General features: G+C 41.6%; 1 protein-coding gene across 1 annotated transcript; it reads left to right on the forward strand.

Annotated features, from left to right (window-relative positions):
- Window positions 1–1194: 1194 nt before the first annotated feature.
- On the forward strand, window positions 1195–2499 carry LOC145407813 (uncharacterized). The gene has a single exon (XM_080278671.1). It carries the CDS (start codon window positions 1195–1197, stop codon window positions 2497–2499), a length of 1305 nt encoding a protein of 434 aa, XP_080134797.1.
- The last annotated feature ends 18311 nt before the right edge of the window (window positions 2500–20810 follow it).

The raw sequence follows: 20810 nt of genomic DNA on the forward strand, positions 1-20810 counted from the left end.
CAGGCAAAAGTGGATACATTTGTGTGGACGGAAGGACAAGGTTTCTCCCACTGGCCGTGTCTGTGAAAGGCATTTCAGCTCGCAACAGTATGCAAAAGATCTGCAAAGCAAGTTGCTGGGGACACCACCACCAATCAGAAAAAGACTGCTAAAGTCTGGAGTAGTCCCTGATCAAAATCTGCTTAATAAACAAGGTATGCAGTGAGTGAATAGTTATATGATGAAAAATAACTGACTACAGTAAGATTAATAATTGTAAGGGGATTTATGTTCAAGTATGAGCATCAAATGTTCATGTAAGATGCTTAAAGGATTTTCTTGTCCCTAAGCAATGCATTATCACCAAGAACCCAAGGGGTGTGTGTAACAAGCTAAATAAATGAATGTGGACCCAGTCATGACAAACGTACCTCTAGGGCTTTATCAGTGCACCATAACTATATTTTCATTTAACATACAATTATTTATACAATTTCCATGATGAAATGGTGATAGGTTCATTGTAATATGAGTAAGTGGTTAGGTATAACGAAACAGTTTGTGAATGCAACGAAATATTAATGCTACAGACCTATATATTTGACAATAATTCTTGTAATAACTTTAAATTAATTGACACCCGTGTAAATAATGACGGAAAAAAAAGGAATGTTAGAAAATTAGAGAGAGAGAGAGAGAGAGAGAGAGAGAGAGAGAGAGAGAGAGAGAGAGAGAGAGTATTCCCCTGACACAAGCATGGTAAATACCCGCAGGTAAAACAGATGCAGCCTCTCTCTCTCTCTCTCTCTCTCTCTCTCTCTCTCTCTCTCTCTCTCTCTCTCACGCATGCATGCAAACATAGCCTTACACACACACACACAAGATATGGAGACAGGACAACACGAGCTAAGCTCAATACCTGTATACTACAAATTGCTAAATACATACTGTACACACACACACACACACATACACACACACACATATATATATATATATATATAGCTAGAACTGTAAGAGAGTGGGAGGAGGCGGAATGTCACCTGAGACCGTGAGACAGAATCAGTTTCCAAGTGACGTAGACACTAAGAAAAGTAGGAGGAGCCATATTCTGGGGGCGGAGTAAGCTGCGTATGAGCACACTGTTTGAGTCTCTACACTGTGGTTGTACCTGTCACTGGCTGTCAAACTCAAGAGACACATTAGCGCACGGAGATGGCAGATGCGCAAGCTCCCAAGACACCCTCTAGGCCTCCCAGGCTTGGTAGCCAAGCTAGAAATATTATACTGAATGTCTTTAAGTACTTCCGAATGCATGAGAATTACGACCACATTGCAGAAGTTGAGAAGAAGACAGCAGAAGCTACACAAGTCAGCTGCCGTTCTGTCAGCCGAATCAGACGTCAGGGAAGGTTAAGTGAAACGGGAGTAATTTCATCACCAATATATCAGAAAAGAGTTTGCCCTGTATTTGATGCCGTGGATGACTTTGCCAGAGATGTGATTAGAGGAGAAATCTTGGCCTTTTACGAAAGAGGTGAGCTACCAACCATGGAACTTCTACATGAAAAAGTGAAGGAGCCACCAGTTTCATTTGCTGGAGGACAAACTTCTCTAAGGATACTCGTCAAAGATCTTGGATTTAGGTATAAGAAGCACAACAGCAGCAGAGCTTTACTCATGGAAGGAGATGACATCGTTGCTGAAAGAAACAAGTACCTTAGAGAAATAGAAAGGAACAGAAGAAGTGACCAGCCAAGACCTGAAATTTTTGTGGATGAAACCTGGGTAAATCAAAATGCGAGCGTTGAACGATGCTGGACAACCAAGGATGGTGTAGTTGGACCCAGACTTAAAAGTGGCAAAGGAGCACGTTTCATTATTGTCCATGCAGGAGGAGTTGATGGCTTTGTCCCAGGTGCACTTCTGATGTTCAGGTCAAAGCATGGGAATAAAGGAGACTATCATGATTCTATGAACCATGACACATTTAAAGACTGGTTCCTCCATCAACTGCTTCCTAATATTCCATCTAAATCACTAATAGTGATGGACAATGCCCCTTACCATTCAAAGCAACTTAACAAAGCACCCACAAGTCAGACACGGAAGCCCGAAATAATCAAGTGGCTACAAGAAAATTCCATCGAACATGATCCCACTCACTCAAGACCTGAACTGCTACAGATAGTAAAGATACACAAGAAAAGATTTCAGCAATATGAAATTGATGAACTCGCTTCTGCTGCAGGACACAGAATTTTGAGGTTGCCACCGTATTACTGCCAGTCCAACCCAATTGAATTAATCTGGGCTCAAATAAAAGATAAAATCAGTAAGCGGAACTCCAACAGCAATCAAAATATGAAAAATGTTGAGAATATAACCAGGCAAGCCATTGAAGAGGTAACGAAGGAAAATTGGCAAAAATGCATTGATCATGTACATAAAATTGAAGGAGATTATCGAAAAAAAGATGTTGCTTATGAGCACCTATGTGAATCATTCACAGTTGATTAACTATCATCTGATGAAAGTAGTGCCGAAAGTGATGAAGATTAAGACCAGATTACATCCATGGCAGTGTATATAGTTTTGATGTAAAAAAAAAAAAAAAAAAAAAATGGGGTGTAAACGTGGCCCGTTTCATTTTAATTTCATCAAGCGCACATTGTGCAGAAAAGCAGAATGTTAGTTCCACAAGTATGTGTTGATATTTAAGAATTCAATGTGAAGATTACAGGATGCACGTAAGGCCATACAATGTGTTATACTAAACGCACAATAATATAACAACCAACACAGAAAGGACATGGAAAAATAATTGGGTACAACATCGAATGTAAATTATCATGAAACTGTAGCATCAAGAAATTATGTGTGTGTGTGTGTGTGTGTGTGTGTGTGTGTGTATTGAACCTAGAAACAAGATAGAGAAGTATAAAATAAGACATTTAGTATATTTAGTCATAGACAGTGAATACTGTAGGAATTAACCAACTGATTGATAAAGTTCGTTCATAGGACAGGCAAAAAGTTTAATTCATAATATTAACACTCAAAAAGACGATGTTAGTGGGGAAATTAAAAATATAAGTCATTATAATCTCCGACTCTAAATCAGTAATTCCGATCGCCTGTAAGCGGTCAAGTTTACCAGTCCTATATAGTTATTACAAATCGTTGTAGTTGATATCAAGAGATGATTGAGGAAAGTAAATATAAATCAATATAATTTGAAACTTGTAATATAATGTATTGTTGTGTCACATCTGAAGGCTCCTTCGCTCTGCTCGCGCGGGAAACGACATGATTGGCTGAAGCTGGCTGTGACGTCATCAGGAAGGCGGGGCTTATTCCGCCCGGGCTGATCGCGTTTTCGTATGTAAGCGAAGCTCGGACCTTGTTGGAAAGACACAAGCGAGGAGAGAGAGCAATGGAAATTATTTATCTGAGAGGAATATGTAGAGTTGCTTGGAGAAAGAGACTGACAAATGAGGAAGTGAAGAAGCACTGTGGTGTGGATGTGATAGAATGCGTTAGAAATACACTAAGAAGGTTTGGCCATGTGGAGAGAATGGAGAACATGAGACTAAAAAGGACAGTGTATTTGAATGAAGTGGAGGGGGAGAGGGAGGGGGAGGCCGAGGATGAGGTGGAGGGATGGAGTGGAGAGGTATATGACAGAGGGGAGGTGTGAAGTGAGGGGAGACAGCAAAATGGCAGGGGACCGGGCTACACAGAGGCAATTTGTTTGTGGTCACCCCTTATGGGATTAATGCATCTAACAATAGACAGACGGAAATTAATCTTAGAAGCTGTATACAGACATCCAAAACTAGGCAAAGAAGATAGCAAATACCTCTGGGAGGAGATTAAGAAAGCAGCACAATGCACCTCAATGATTACAGTAGGGGACTTTAATCTCCCAAGGACAGATTGGCAGAATCTGATTTGAGATGTAGAGTCAGAAGAATTTCTAGAAGTAGTAGAGGATAATTTGCTGTATCTGTACATCAGAGAGCCGACTAAAGGTAATAATATACTAGATTTGCGTTTATCTAATAGAGAAAACATTATTAGTGATACAGAAGTTGAGGGACGAGTTGAAAAAAGCGACCATAAAAGTTCATATTTACTTAGAAGGAGGTAAAGAAAGTAAGGCAGTGTGAAAGGAGAATTAGTAGGGGAGTGAAAGATAGGAATAATAGATTGTTGGTGGAGAAGAGAGAGAAACTGAGGAGATGGAAGGAGCACTTTGAGGATTTGTTGAATGTGGAGAGTGAGAGCAGTGCGAGTATAAGTGGTTGGGGAATGGCTGGGAGAAGAAGAGATGAGAAGAGGGAGGAAGAGATCAGTAGGGCGGAAGTAGTGGAAGCAATGAAGAATATTAAGTTGGGAAAGGACCCAGGAATTGATGGAGTGTGTGGTGAAATGCTTAGGTATGGGGGTGAGATTGTTGTGGAGTGGATATGGAAGTTGTGTAGATTGGCTTGGGAAAAGGGAAGGGTTCCAGAGGACTGGAAATCAGGTATAATTGTTCCTTTATACAAAGGAAAAGGAGAGAGAGAAGTATGTGGTAACCATAGGGGTATTTGCCTACTTAGTGTGACTGGTAAAATATATGGTAGAATACTCATTGATAGGGTTAGGCATATGACAGAGGAGCTAGCTGGAGAAGAACAAGGGGGATTTAGGAAGGGAAAAGGGTGTGTAGATCAGATATTTGTTCTAAGATGTTTAGTGGAGAAGTATCTAGAGAAGGGAAGGAAAGTGTATGCTGCCTTCATGGACCTGGAGAAAGCTTATGACAGAATAGATAGGCAAGGTAAGTGGAAGGTATTAAGAATATATGGAGTGGAGGGGAAATTGTTCAGTGCTGTGAAGGGTATGTACGAGGGAGCTAGGGTTACGGTGCGAGTGGATGGTGAGCTGAGTGAGTTCTTTGATCTCAATGTGGGACTGAAACAGGGTTGTGTGATGTCTCCATGGCTGTTTAATATATACATGGATGGGGTTATAAAGGAGGTGCACGGTAGGGCAGTGGATGTGGGGGTGGCTCTAATGAATGAGGGTGAGATTTGGAAGCTTCCGGTGTTGCAGTTTGCTGATGATACAGTACTGTTGAGTGAAGATGAATGGGAGTTGCAAGGTTTGGTGAACGAATTTGGGACAGTGTGTAGGAGGAGGAATCTGAAAGTTAATGTAAACAAACGTAAAGTTATGATGTTTGAGAGGAATGAAGTCACAGAGTGTGCAGTGAGGTTGGATGATGAGGATATGGAGAATGTGAGTGCATTCAAATACTTGGGTAGTGTGATGAGTAAGGATGGAACTTTGGGGGATGAAGTGCGTGAAAGGGTACAGCAGGGAGGGAAGGTTGTTGGTACACTGAAAGCAGTGATGAGAAATAGGGAGGTGAGTATGGAAGTTAAGAAGTCACTGCATAATAGTATTGTGATCCCTATCCTGACGTATGGAAGCGAGGCATGGACCTTGCAAGAGGGGAACAAGTCAAGAGTGAGAGCAGTGGAAATGAGTTACTTGAGAGGAGCATGTGGAGTGACGTGGAGGGACAGGTTGACGAATGAAGAAGTGAAGGAACGCTGTGGGGTGGATGTGGATGTTGTTGAGAAGATTAGGAGAAATACACTGAGGTGGTTTGGATATGTGAAGAGAATGGAGAATGAAAGACTGACTAAGAGGGTGTATGTAGGTGAGGTGGAGGGAGGGAGAGGGAGAGGTAGACCGAGGATGAGGTGGAGGGATGGAGTTGAGAGGTATATGAGGCAGGAGGGGGTGAGTTGGGGGGAGGGTAGTCAAATGGTGGGTGACAGAGCGACTTGGAGGCGTTTTGTCTGCGGCCACCCTTTGCGGGATTAGGGCGTCGGGCTATAGATAGATAGATAGATAGACCGTTCTACTGAAAACCGAATAAGTGTCCCTTAATTTTCGTCTAGGGGACTTTTATAGATTAAGAGCTTACTTCAGAACCGTAATCCCTGGGCAGACTGGTTACTTTAGGGAACGTGAGGTAGCTGGGGCAGCTCAGGCAAAGGTAAAGGACAGGATTTAGATAGGAGTGTACTGTACGTCAGGCGACTGCGGTCACTTGGGAAGCTCAGGTCACAGGTGAGGAAGAGGATATAGGTGGGAGTGTAGCTTAGCTCAGGGAGATTAATTCAGGGGAGGGACCACATAGCCGTTCCGTATGTGAGAAATATAAGGATTTAATAATATAAAGAGAGGCGAGGACAGATAGATCCCTTCAAAAGCATTTAGAACGAATAATTCAGAGCCAAGATGGTTAAACGACAAATTATAATTTCTCACTGACCAAAGAAAAGGAATATACAGAAAAATAAAGAGAGGAACACTTACGTAACCAGTACGCAGTTCTGAATAATGAAGTGAAGAGAGATATGCGGAAAGCAAAGCGAGGTTATGTAATGAAGGTTGCTCGAGAATCAGAAAAAAAAAAAAAAGTACGGTACAGCTGTACCGTACGAAAAATGAAGACAGAACCCCTATGACTAAAATCAGGTAACATTACCAGTGAAGACAAAGAAATATGCTCTATCCTAAAATGATTATTTCATCATCATCATCATCATCATCATCATCCGGACCTCCTTTCCCACCCTATGGCAGGGTGAGGAATAGCGATGTCCAGACAGCCCAAATTTTCCCAATCCAATGGGTCACGCTTCCATTTGTTCACCATTCAAGCCCTCGGAATCCTGGCTCTATCTGATACATCAAAAACATTCACCACGTTCTGTAGCTTGACACAAACGTACCCAACAGAGTCAATCCAGACGCTGCCAGGTTAAAATAGGGTGCCAAATCCCTGATTATGGACTTCTCCTCACAAAATTCATCCAGCTATAGCTCGATCTCTTGTCAGTTCCCTAGCCTCACCAACTTCCAAACCTCTCTTCCTCACACACTCATCCGCCATATCCCTCCACCTTCTCCTTGGCCTACCTCGCCTCCTCCCTCCTTCAAATTCGCTCAGATAAACCTTTTCCACCACTCTATTGTTATCCATTCTCTTCACATGACCATACCATCTCAGTACACTCTCTTCGATTTTGGTGTCCGCAGACTTCCTTACCCCACATTTTTCACTAATCACATTATTTCGTATTCTATCCACTCTCTGTACTCCACATACATTCCTCAGCTGTCCCATCTCCACTGCTCTCACTCTTGACTATTCATTTTCATGCCACACCATACATTTCACATCCATATTATTTCAAATCAGTAATTAAGAAAGAAAATCTTGACCTGATCCCTCAAGCAACAGTTATACACGATGGTAATACGAACAATGTTCTTAGTAAAATATCCATTAGTAAGGACGAAGTATTGCAAAAAAAATTAATGAGTTAAAGCCTCAAAAAAGGCCAGGTCCTGACGATATATATGCAAAAATTTTAAAAGAAACCAAGGAAGAATTATGTCAGCCACTTAAACGTTATATTCTTTAAGTTCAGAAGTTCTAGAAGCCTGGAAGACAGTGAACGTAGTACCCATTTGTATTAAGGGTGATAAATTAGTTATGTCAAATTATCGTCCGACCAGTCTAACATCAATAGCTGGTAAAATCTATGTGTCTATCTATCTGTCTATCTATTTATCTATCTAGTTATCTATCTATGGCCAGACGCCTTGATCCTGTATGTGGTGGCCACAGACAAATCGCCTCCATGTCGCCGTCCCCTGCCATTATGTTACCCTCCCCCCAAGTAACACCTTCCTCTCTCATATACCTCTCCACTCCATCCCTCCATCTCATTCTCGGTCTCCCCTTCCCTCTCCCCCCTCCACCTCTCTCACATACATTTCCTCATTAGTATTCACTCTCAATCCTCTCCACATGGCAAAACCACCTCAATGCATTTCTCCTAATGCTTTCTATCACATCCACACCACAATGCTCCATCACTTCCTCTCCTGTCAGTCTGTCTCTCCATGTAACTCCACATGTCCCTCTCTAATAAATAATTTCCACTGCTCTCACTCTTGACTTGTATTCTTTCAACAAGGTAGAAGATTCGCTTCCATATGTTAGAGTGGGGATCACAATACTATCATGCAGCGAGTTTACTACTTCCATGCTCACTTCCCCATTTCTTATCACTGCTTTCAAAGAACCAGCAACCTTTCCTCCCTGTTATACTATTTCAAACACTTCATCCACTGAACTTCCATCCTTACTCATCACACTACCCAAGTACTTTAAACGCACTTACATTTTCCATTTCCTCACCATCCAGCCTCATGTACTTTGATGGATGGTCGTGGAGAGTGCAGACGTGTATTCCTTGTTCTCTCCTCTAGCGTTCTAGGGCTGCCTCACCGGCAATAGTTTTGTACATAGCCATAATAAAGTTAGGTTAGCTAGATCTCATTTTCCTTCCAGGCCTATTAGAGATATAGTAGGTGTCTATATTTACTTACTGAGATCGCCTTTGCTTACTCACCTCTGGAGTGTACCCCCCACTGATTGTTCTGGGGTGTGAGATACACACAGGCGCTTCCTCCCGAGAGTGGTTTGAGAGGGTAATCTCAGACTAGGTGTGTTTTCCCCGGGTAATTTCTCCCTAGGTCGTTTTTCTCTTTCTTCGCACTTCCCCCTCACGGGGGAAGTGGTCACTATGGCGGACGCCCCTGCTGCCTCCCCCCCCTTCAGGGTGGGGAGGTAGTCCTGACCGACCCCCGACTGTCTCACGGACGGACTGCCCCCAGACTGAACGGCCCCAGACACGTTCCCGTCTTGACATCAATGTAAAAAACGCATCGTTTGTTTTGATTCATGCAGTTGGTTCTACTCCCCTGTCCAGCCTCAATCCCTTCATCATCAAGAAGGTGATTGATAGGTGTGCAGGTGAGGTGGAACAAGTGAATAAACTTGCGAGTGGAGACCTTCTCGTAAAAACTATGAATTCAGCCCAGGTAAGGGATTTGCTGAAACTGAGCAAGTTCCACAGTTATGATCTCCAAACAACGATCCCCTACTCCATGAATTCCTGCAAGGGCGTTATCACCTGTAGGGATCTTGTGCTTATGGAGGAAGAAGAAATTGTACAGGAACTTGCTCAGCAAGATGTAATAGAGGTGAGGTTCATTACCAGATTCTCGGAAGGCATAAGGACGAAGACCCCAACAGTTATCTTGACTTTTGGTAAAGTATCTCTTCCAGCTAATGTGAAAGTTGGATACGAAATTGTCAATGTCAGACCATACATCCCGAACCTCCTTCATTGTACAAAATGTCAGAATTATGGACATCATGAAAAGACTTGTCGATCTTCTAACGTAGTATGTGGCAAGTGCGCGGTTGTAGGCCATTCTGCTGACCACTGTACATGAGAGAATGAATGTTGCTTTCACTGCCAGGATGCTCACCCCACTTCCTCTCGGGTTTGTCCCAAGTGGAAGGAGGAGAAAGAGGTCTGCTCAGTGAAAGCGATGGAGGGCATAATCCTTTTACGATGCTAGGAAGAAGGTGAAGGAGCTGCATGCAACTCCCAAACCTAATATCTCCTATGCATCGGTGGTTGTGTCCCGTCCCGTGATGTGCACCGTGGAGACACAGACTGACCTTACATTTGTTCCTCATGCCCCATGCCCTATCTCTCAGTCTAAGCCTCCAGTACGTTCCAACTCTCTGACAGACATCCCTGTTGCTACTTCATACTCTAAGGCTGCCACTGCTCTTTCGCAGTCAGTCTGGACAAAACAGAAGTGTGACAAGTCTGACAAGAATAACTTGACCACCCTCACCAAACAGTCACGTCCTCATGTCCTTACCGCTCCTGGTCCAGCGAGGGAGAGAAAGAATAGCTCTTCCTCTGTGGAGTCTGGGAGCCTTGTTATTGACGAGAATTTGGAGATCTCCATGCGCAAGCACCGGGAAAGGTCCCCTGGTAGCTACTCACCTGGTGGCGGGCGGCATAAAAAAACTAAGAGCACTGGCCACCCTCGTAAATCTTAAACCGTTGCTTACACTGTATTACAGTGGAATTGTAGAGATATCGGGAATAAGTTACAAAATATAGCAATCTTGCTTTCCTTACACAGGCCAGACGTTGTTTGTTTACAGGAGACGCACCTGGAGGATCATCCTGATCCTCCGCAGTTCAAACACTACCACTCATATAGAAGATATGAAGGTCATGGAGTTGCATATACACACACAAATGACACCCACAAACGGAGGTGATTCTAAATTCTACTCTGGAAGCTGTCACGTGCAGAGTAAAATTTAATAACACGTATCTGTCTATTTGCTCTCTGTACTGTCCTCCATATGGCCCCATTGATAGTGATGCCTTAAATTCACTATTTGACCATCTTCCTGGCAATTAGTTAGTGTCGGGCGACTTTAACACCCATCACCATCAATGGGCTAGCCCTAAGGATCGATGGTCGTGGGGAGCAAGTAGCCAACCTAATACTACAATCCAACTTCTGTCTTCTGAACGATGGTAGAGGGACTCGTGTAGATGATCGTACTGGTAACTTTTCGGCCATTGACTTATCTTTGGCCCCCCCTGGTATACATCAAGATTTCTCATGGGACCCTTATGACGACTCCTTGGGAAGTGATCATTTACCCATCTGTCTTTCTTATACACGCGACATCTTTTCGGACCCTTCACCTTCAAAATTTAACTATAAGAAAGCAGACTGGGGATCCTTCTCAAGGATCGCCAATTTAAATATATCTGGGGAGACCATAGATGTTAAGGTCGAAAATGTAACTACTTCTCAACTACAAGCAGCTGAGGCTGCTATTCCCAAGACTTCTACAGTTCATGCGAAGCACAGAGCACATTGGTGGATGCCGGATTGCCGACAAGCATTAAGAAAATCCAATAGAAGATACAGGATTTTTGATAGTCAGCCCACTGAGGAAAATTTTATTGCATACAAACAGGCACGGGCTGAGGCAAGGAGAATAATAAGAAGGGCCAAACGTGGCTCCTGGCGGTCCTTTGTGTCCACAAAGACTCGTACAACATCATTAAGTAAAGTCTGGCCCACCATAAGAATATTAAATAATAAAGGCCCATACTTCCCAATCACCACCCTGCAGGTGAATAACACCATTGATGACGAGCCCGTGGACATTGCTAACATCCTCACCAGGAGTTTTTCCCATCTAAGTAGCTCAGCCAATTATGACCAGTGTTTCCAACATCATAAACGCACGGCTGAGCTACAATTAATAGACTTTGCCACAGAAGACGTAGACTCCCCGTACAACCACGTTTACGCTAGATGAACTACTCCTTGCCCTTAAATCCTGTAAAGACACCAGCCCTGGACCAGACACCATCCTGTACGGTATGATCCAGCATCTTAATCAGGACAACCTGATTAAGATGTTAGCATTGTACAATGAGATTTGGGCATCTAGAACATTCCCAAACTCATGGCACTTTCCGCACATCATACCGATACCCAAAGCGGCTGGTCGTCTTATGAATCCCAATTCATTTCGCCCTATTGTGTTGACTTCTTGTCCAAGTAAGGTCATGGAATGCATGGTTAATAATAGGCTTCTTTTTGTTTTAGAGTCGAAGAATTTGTTAAATGATCAACAATGTGGCTTCCGTAAATACAGAAGTTCACTAGATCATTTAATGAACCTGGAGCATTGTATTGCAGAGGCATTTGGCAATAAGAATTCATGATAGGGGTGTTCTTGGACACCCATAAAGCCTATGACATGACATGGCGACATGTTATACTAATGAAGCTCTATGCTTATGGTTTAAGAGGTAATCTGCCTATTTTTATTTCAAATTTCTTAAGAGACAGAACTTTCTCTGTCAAATTGCCCCGTAACATAACATCGGATATATTTATCCAGGAAAACAGGGTGCTGCAGGAAAGTGTTCTTAGTCCCACCTTATTTAGTATTATGATCAATGATATTCTGTCATCAGCTCCCATCCCAAGGAATCTTAAATACTCGCTCTATGCTGACGATTGTGCAATATGGCACTCTTCCCATAACGCATAATTTTCGGCTGGGCGGATTCAAGCAGCCCTTGATTCCGTCCACCAATGGGCCTTGCAGTGGGGATTTAAGTTTTCCGTCCCTAAGTGTGCCGCTGTAGTCTTCACTAATCGTAACGTACCTAATTTGTGCTTAACTTTGGATAATCAGGCGGTATCTTTTCAAAATTCTGTAAAGTTTTTGGGAATACATTTTGATCGTCGTTTGAACTTCAAAATTCATGTTAATAATTTGCTTGCTCGTTGTGATAAATCAATAAATGTCCTCAAGTACCTAGCAGGTACTACATGGGGTGCCGACAGAAAATCTTTATTAATGGTGTATAAGTCCCTTATTCGATCGAAGCTAGACTATGGCGCACAGGTGTATGGCTTGGCATCTGATGCCACATTGAAAGGATTGGATGTGTCGCAGAATAAATGTTCGTGAATGTGTCTTGGAGCTGTCCGGTGTACCTGTGTAGCTCGTATGGAAGTGGAGGTGAATTTGCCTCCCCTCTGTATTCGCTGCAACCACCTGGTTTGGTCCTATGGCCTCAGAACATTTAGGAAAAGTAATATCAGCAATGTGGCCTGTACCCCCCTGCATCAATACCACCACCTTCTGCGGTGGGTGCATCGGCCACTTGCCGTTCACCTCCACTTACTGACTCAGGAGCTTGGTGTGGACCTCACTGACTGTGACAAGTTGGTGTTAAAAAATATAGCTCCTTGGGAGCCACCCGCCTTTACCGTTGATGTATCATGGCTCCCAGCACCAAAGGCCAAGGTGCCGGAGGCAGAGGTCCACCACTTGTTTCGTAACATCATCGTTCGTCACTTGTCCCATCAATTGTACACCAACGGCTCAAAGTCGAGTGAATGTGTGGGTGCAAGTGTGTAGTCAACTGAATGTGCACTTAGGTATTAGTTGCCGACTCATACATCTGTGTTTACCTCCGAACTTTTTGCTATTGACAAAGCCATAGACTATGCTCTCAATTCTAGGGATGATTCATTTGTCATTTTAGGATTCAAAATCAGCCCTCCAGGCAATTGCATCTTGTACTACGGACTCTCACGAGATCCAGGGTCGGATCGTTAATAAGTTGCATTCATGCAACAAGTCATTCACGCTGATCTGGTGCCTGGTCATTGTCGTATCTATGGCAATGAGCAGGGTGACTTACTTGCAAAGTCGGCTGTAGAGCTCGAGGAGACTTGGGACGTTCCTCATGATCTACGGTCGAGTCTCTCTCTTGGAAAGAAATCAATAAATCTTCTATGGCAAGGTCAGTGGACCAGACAAAATATTCGAACGTGTAAGCCGTACCTGGGCGACTGGGACACTGCCAACCGTCCCAGTCGCCTGGAAGAAAAAGTGTTGGCTCGTCTACGGCTTAATGCCACCTTAATCACTCACATGAAACCTTATATGGAAAGATGATTCCCACCACACTGTGACATCTGTGATGCAGTGTTATCTATCAGTCATATCATCCTGTGTTGTCGGCGATTTATTCGTGAACACGCTTCACTTATAAATTACTGCAGCACAGCAGATGTCCCCTTCACCGCTTCCACCATCCTGGGTGATGGGGACATTGTTATGACTGATAAATTAATGGCTTTCTTGAGAGAGACCGGATTGATCAGAGTGATGTGACTTTTTTACTATACGGTTATTGTTTTTATGGACTGTAAATGTGTATATATTGTACTATTAATTAGGGCTGACAGTTGACATATTTGAAATAGTTCCTCCTCCCACTGATCTATTTCTAATATAGATGTCCCCTACATTAAACCCCATTCCTCGACTGACAGTCACCAGCTGATGACTGGAAGTGTGCAATATAGAATGGTATTGGGCACTTCCAGGCGATGGTGGTCTGCTGGGCGAGGTTCTTCACTTTTGTACATATTATGTGGATATATTATAACATCTTGCTTAAGTTATTCTAATTAGGGCCGACAGCTGACGTATATGGAAATGTTCCTGACTCGTCTGGTTCCCTTTCATAAACTGATGTTCCCTATATTAGGTTGTGCCTCGACTGACAGTCACCAGGTGATGAGTGCAGGTATGTAAGTTAGAAAGGCATTACATATCTGCAGTCGATGGTGTTCTGTTAGTCGAGGTATTTTTACCATAAGTGTAGGTCTAGCTATTTGTCTCTGTAGGATTTAGTATAGGTTAGCGATTTGTCTGTTAGGTGATTAGTTTTAGGGTCTTTAGATTAGGTTTTTCTTTATAAGGTCTAAAAATATAAAACCAAGAAAAAATTAAAAAAATAAAAATAAAAAAATTAAATAAAAATTATTATATACCATATATATATATATATATATATATATATATATATATATATATATATACTGTACATGTGCATGAAAGTGTGTCTGTATGTATGCATGGAAGTGTGTGTGTGTGTGTGTGTGTGTGTGTGTGTGTGTGTGTGTGTGTGTGTGTGTGTGTGTGTGTGTGTTCTTACCTAATTGTTCTTACCTAATTGTATCTTTACAGGAATGAGTCAAGCTCGTACTGTCCCGTGTCTTAAACCATATTTATCGTACATATCCTTAAATTTGTGAATTATTTGGCACACACTATTTCATTCGGTAGTGCATTCCATTGATCAATTGCTCTGTTTGGGAAACTGAATTTCCTTACGCCTTTATCACCTCTCTTCTTATGCAGTTTTTTGCAGTGTCCTCTTGCTGATGCTTCTCCATATGTTAAGTACTCATTTATGTCTATTTTCTCCTTTCCTGATATGCATTTATATAGCATTATCATGTCACCTCTTTTCCTTCTCTCCTGTAGTGTTGGTAGCTTCAGTTTATTTAGTCTTTCTTCGCAGCTTAGGTCCCTTAAGCTTGGTATCCATCTTGTAGCAGCCCTTTGAACTTTTTCAATCTTGTCTATGTGCTTTTTGAGATGAGGACTCCAGACTACTGATGCATATTCCAGGGTTGGTCTAATGAATGATGTTATTATCCTTCTTAGCATGTCTTCATTTATGTATGTGAATGCTATTCTCATATTTGCAAGCAGTGTATACATGTTCCGTACCTTCTTGCTGATGTGGTCAGCTGGAGATAGTCTGTTATTGATAATCACACCTAGGTCTTTCTCTCTTTCTGATGTGTATAGGGTTTTATTTCCTAACTTATAATCCCAATCAGGTCTTTTTCCACTTTTACCAAACTTGATTACATGACACTTGTCCACATTGAATTCCATTTGCCATGTACTACTCCATTCATGAAGTTTATTTAATTCTTCTTGTAGCTCTTTACAAGAGTCTGTGTTAGTAATTCTCCTTTGTATTTTTGCATCATCTGCAAACATATTCAGATAGCTCTCATTTCCAGTGTTACTGTTTATATCATTTATATACACTAAAAACATGACTGGTGCCAGCACTGAACCCTGTGGTACTCCACTAGTCACTTCTTTCCATGATGAGTAGTTTCCTCTTAGTACTGTCCTCATTTCTCTTTTTATGAGAAAGTCTTGCATCCAACAAAACAGTCTGCCTCGAATTCCTCCTTGATGGTACAGTTTCCATAAAAGTCTTTAGTGTGGTACTGTGTCAAAAGCTTTCTTGAAATCTAAATAGATACTGTCCACCCATCCTTCCCTTTCCTGTATTGTGTTTGTTACTCTGTCATAGTAGCTCAATAGATTAGTAACACATGATTTTCCTTTTCTGAAACCAAACTGTCTTTCTGTTATCATACTGTGTTCTTCTAGATGGTTTACCCATGGTGTGTGTGTGTGTGTGTGTGTGTGTGTGTGTATATATATATATATATATATATATATATATGTTTGTATATATGTTTATATGTATATACATATATATATACGGCCTTAACCCATGGCATCCCGTCGACGTTCTTTAACGTCCACACGTTTTGTCACTGCCAATCCCGTCGACGTACATAAACGCAAAAAAATTGCAAGGTCCCTAATTTGCACAATTTTCAATTTTCGCGAGTGATTTTTGGTACGTATACACGTGACACCTTCCTCTACAAGATGCCAGGCAGGGACAATGCCTTACCCAGCATGACCTCCTCCCCCCCCCTGCATGCCATTGTCTCAGCAATTCACCTGTTATCAGTGACCTGGCCAGTATAGCCATGTCACAGTATAGCCATGTCATGCCACGGTACGAAATTCAGGGCCAGAGTGATTCCCCAATCAATGACAATGTGGAGGACAAACTTTACATAGCATTAGAGGAAGAAACAGTTAGAACTGATGATCAGGTAATGTGGGAAAAAAAGGTCAGGTATTAGTGAGTAAAACGATGCTTATAATGCCTATATTACTGCTTGAAAACCAATATACTCTCGTACTACATATAAATTCGTACCAAGTAAATAAATAAATACCATTTATGAGTGGTGTGAAATAGTTATCCTCCCACAGAACTCGTTTTCTTTGATGCCAGCCTGATAGAAAACACAGTAAGATAAGGAGGTACTCCTACCTGTATCGAGTATTTTAAACCTCAGGTGAGCAATTTCTATATGAATTTTCGATGTTTCTCACCAAAAGCGAAGGTTTGAGCCAAAAAAAATTTTTTCCTAAAATGGTCAGGATTGGGAGGAGTCAGTGGTGGAAAAGTGGTCGGGATGGGGCGGGTTAATGACCAGGGGCTTCGGCCCCAATGGTTGATAGGGCAGAAAAAAAGAACAAAAAAAAAAAAAACACCAGTCTCATGTTTATTCAGTGACTTAATTTCTCTCGAAGACCACAACTTTACTCTTCCCTACATTCACCTTTAGATTCCGTTCTTTACACACACTCTCAAACTCATTCACTATGCCTTGCACTTCTCCTTTGTCTTCACTTAATGACACAGCATCATCTGAAACAACAGAACAGGAAGTTACCAAACGCTGCCCTCTCTCATTTGGGGCGTTCCACCTTCCACTGTCCTACCTTGTATCTCGTTTATAACACCATCATAACAGACCGAATAACCATGGAGACATGACATGTCTCTGCTTCAATCCAACATTCAGTTAGAAAAATCCACTCAGTTCACCACCAACACGCACTGCAGCACTCTCATACATACTCTTCACGGCATTCAACAACTTCCCATTTACTCCATATATGCTTAATGTTTTCCACATCCGTTGTCTTTCCATTCTGTCATGTGCCTTCTCCAAACCCATGAAGGCTGCATACAACTTGCGAAAATACTAGAGTCACTTTTGGCAAGTAAAAATAAAGAGCATCTAGAAAAATATTATCTCATAAATGAAAGTCAACACGGTTTCATGCAAGAAAGACCCTGCCTCACTAACTTGGTACCATTTTTCTCGGAAGTCTATGAGGCGGTAGATTCCAATAAAGCTTACGACATTATTGATTCTGGCTTAAGTAAAGCATTCGATAGGGTTCCACACGAAAGGTTAGTTAGGAAGATTCGAGCACACACACGGCGATATCTTAAAATGGATAGAATCCTGGCTGAAGGGACGAAAGCACACAGATTTTATTAGAGGAGCGAAGCGATGTTTATGTTCAGTTGAGAAATAGGCAGTCTGACATGACACAGCCCAACCGCGAAGGATTTAACAAGCTAATAACTTTTCCATTATATGAGATAGAAAGAGATTCTTTCAGCAGGTAGTAGATACATTCATTAAATTTGATTTTTGCTATATACTGATTCATGAGACCAAAGAAACCCCTTGGAATCCCAGCTCTCCAAGGGACTGACATTCTCCACTATGAAATCGAATCTAAAAAGATTTCCTGTTGTAACACTATGTTCTCTTGCATGAATTCTAACAATTAAATACCAGATATTACACTTATAATTTTACATGAACGTTTTTTCTCATTTTAGGGGGTGAAATCAGCAAGGGTAATCTCCCCACTTCTGAGTTTTATCGTTCGATCAATAGCAAAGCATTTACTGACGCAGTTCGTTGAGACGGCAAGTAGGAAGCAGAGAATTCAACGATGCGCGTGAGATAAATGATACGGCGCCTCACTACATTCACATCCACTAAGACAACGTGAGAAAGTAAATATTTCAGCTCAGTTATTATCTGTTATTGTTTAAGTTCCTCACCAGAAATGTTGAAAGTTTGCACCAGGTGAAGTAATGATTACAGGTGAATGTACAAACGCTCGCTTGCTCATCATGAGCTCACAAAGCGCACTTTGCTGGTAATAAATGGTACTGTCAATATATTTTTTTTTTTACATATGATGAACAGAGGAAGGAAAAACAAATCAAATAAAAAAATGATACACCAGAAAACTGGTGTCCTACATTCATTAAAAAATCTGCAACAGTTGGACTTGAACTGCTGTACGTTGAAGTTTGGGGGGAAACAATTCTGTTGAAGCGAGTTCCAAAGAGATGCAGTTCGGAAAATACAAGAATTTTGATGGGCAGAAGTTTTGCAATATGGCAATGTGACAGTCCTGTCATGAGCGCTACAAGATGCCCGTGTAGCATGAGGGAAGGTGCTATGAGGTGGCACAAAGAATGCAACTTCGTTTGCGCATTTGTCATAAAAGTGTCTGTAAAATAATGTATGGGAGGAAACATTTTCTTCTTGTAGGGGAGGTAGTTCACTTGTAACTGCAGGGTTACTAATAATTCTTACAGCTTTGTTCTGAATTTTGTCCAGTTGTTTTAGTGCTACCTCTCCACACCCACTACTCAAAAGTGAGCAATATTCCACCTGGGAGTGCACATGACCCTTGTAATTATAACAAATTGCTATCTGTGAAGTAGTTGCGGATTCTGTACAATAATCCATGTTTCCTTCAAGCGGTTTTAGCAAGTGATCTAACCTGAGAGGTCCAGCTGAGGGTACTGTTAAGTGAATCACCCAAAATTTAATACTTTTATGAACAGGAATATTAGGAACACTGAAGGTAATACAGGAATCAGGCAATACCTGCCTATTAGTAAACTGGTAAATTTAGTTTTCCTGGCATTAAATGAGAGTGTTACTTTGTCTCCATTCAGTGATCGTAGATAAGTCTTGATTTATGGAGATTGCTATACTGAGTTGTGAGTTAAGAGATATTAATCTTTGTGAGTGGGTGTTTAAGTACGAAGGAACTGTGAAGTGTTGAGTCATCTGCATATGAGTGAACGGGTTTATGGATGACAAATAAGAAATCACTAATATGAACTCTTGGGAACAGGGTTGGAGCGAGGATTGAGCCTTGTGGCACGCCGGCATTAACCAGGTGGAAATTGGAACATACTTCATCTACTCTTACCTTTCTGTCGCTGAGATATGAGGAAATCAGTGGAATAAAAGATGATAGGCCATAGCAAGGGAGTTTGGACAGCAAGGAACGGTGCCACACTGTCAAGAGTTTTAGAAATATCGAGGGGCCACTGCATGAGTTTCTCCATGTTCTTCATTGACAGATGGATGGTATGAGTTCAGAGATTTAATATATCAACAGTGGATCCTTCGTGGCGAAAACCATAGTGTCTGTCACCAATAAAGTTGATGGATTTAAGATGTTTAACATTATGGTTATTAATTACAATCTCAAATGGTTTACCATGAGATGATATGATAGCTATTGGTCTGTAATCACAGGGGTGAGAGGAACTTCCTTTCCTCGGGATTGGGTGGATATTGGCTTCTTTCCAAGAATTAGGGAATGAATAATTACGGATGCATAGTCTGAATAATTTAACTAGAACAGGAACAAATTCTGGGGAACACATTTTCAAGATGACTGGAGAAATTCCATCTGAACCTGGAGCTTAGTTGGTTGGTAACATGTCTTGGATGGATTTTACTTATCTAGTTTGAATCTTAAAAGGAGAAATTTCGGGAGTGTCGAGTTCCACTACGTGGACGCTCTGAGGCAAATGTACCAGCAAGGATATTTGTTTTTCCACGTGGGTCATTTATAGTTTCCATCTGATGATTTAGTGGGAGAATGGGTGATGACTTGTTAAAGTTGTTACTGAAACAACTGAGAGTTGGCCAGAATACTGTATTGCCATTAGGTCGCTTGTGAAGAAAGTTTGATTTAGCGAGATTTATTACTGCTTTTGCATGGTTCTCACAATTTTAAATTAACTGAGGGATTCAATTTTTTTTTTTTTTTAAGTAAAAATTATATTCTAAGGATTTTTGGGTCATTGCTGTGGCACAATTGCTATCAAACCATTTTGGGGAGTCCGACCTTTTAGTGAATTGTTGACTGGATATGAACACTTCCATACGAGCTTGTATTAAGTCAGTAATGAGGGACTGGGCAGAATTTATGTCAGTGGAGACGAAAGACTGTCATGGAATACCAGCAAGAAAATTTCTGAATCCGTCCCAGTCTGCCCTATCAAAATAACATCTTGTCACCCTCAGTAGTTCAGAAAGCGGAGGTTTGGGGAAACTGACTAATGTGGCTTTGATGAGGTAGTGGTAGGAGGACCCAAATTGTGACAGTAATTCTATCCTGTATTGATCTGGGTTAGTTGTCGGGAATGGATCCAAGAGATAGGCGCCATGGTCAGGATTATCTGGTATTCTGGCTGGCTGCTTTACCATTTGCGTGAGATTAAACGATTCTGCAAACAGCTTGCATTCTAGACGAGTATCGTCAGTCTTGGCAGTATACAATAACCACGCTACATTATGGATATTAAAATCGCCCAAAATGTTTAAGTTCAGTGGTAAGGGTGTGGTTATGGTTGGTCAACTGTGTGGTTATAGAATCAACCACGTTGGGTTGTGAAGAAGCACTGGGGAAGTGATAAACTATACAGACATATTTGGTGATAAATAAGTAA

This window comes from Coenobita brevimanus, chromosome 74 (assembly GCF_032717465.1).
Source record: "Coenobita brevimanus isolate Jiangsu-jjx chromosome 74, ASM3271746v2, whole genome shotgun sequence".
NCBI lineage: Eukaryota > Metazoa > Arthropoda > Malacostraca > Decapoda > Coenobitidae > Coenobita > Coenobita brevimanus.

Excerpts from the sequence above, each read along its gene's own strand:
- LOC145407813 (XM_080278671.1), top strand. The coding sequence starts at position 1,195 with ATGGCAGATGCGCAAGCTCCCAAGACACCCTCTAGGCCTCCCAGGCTT.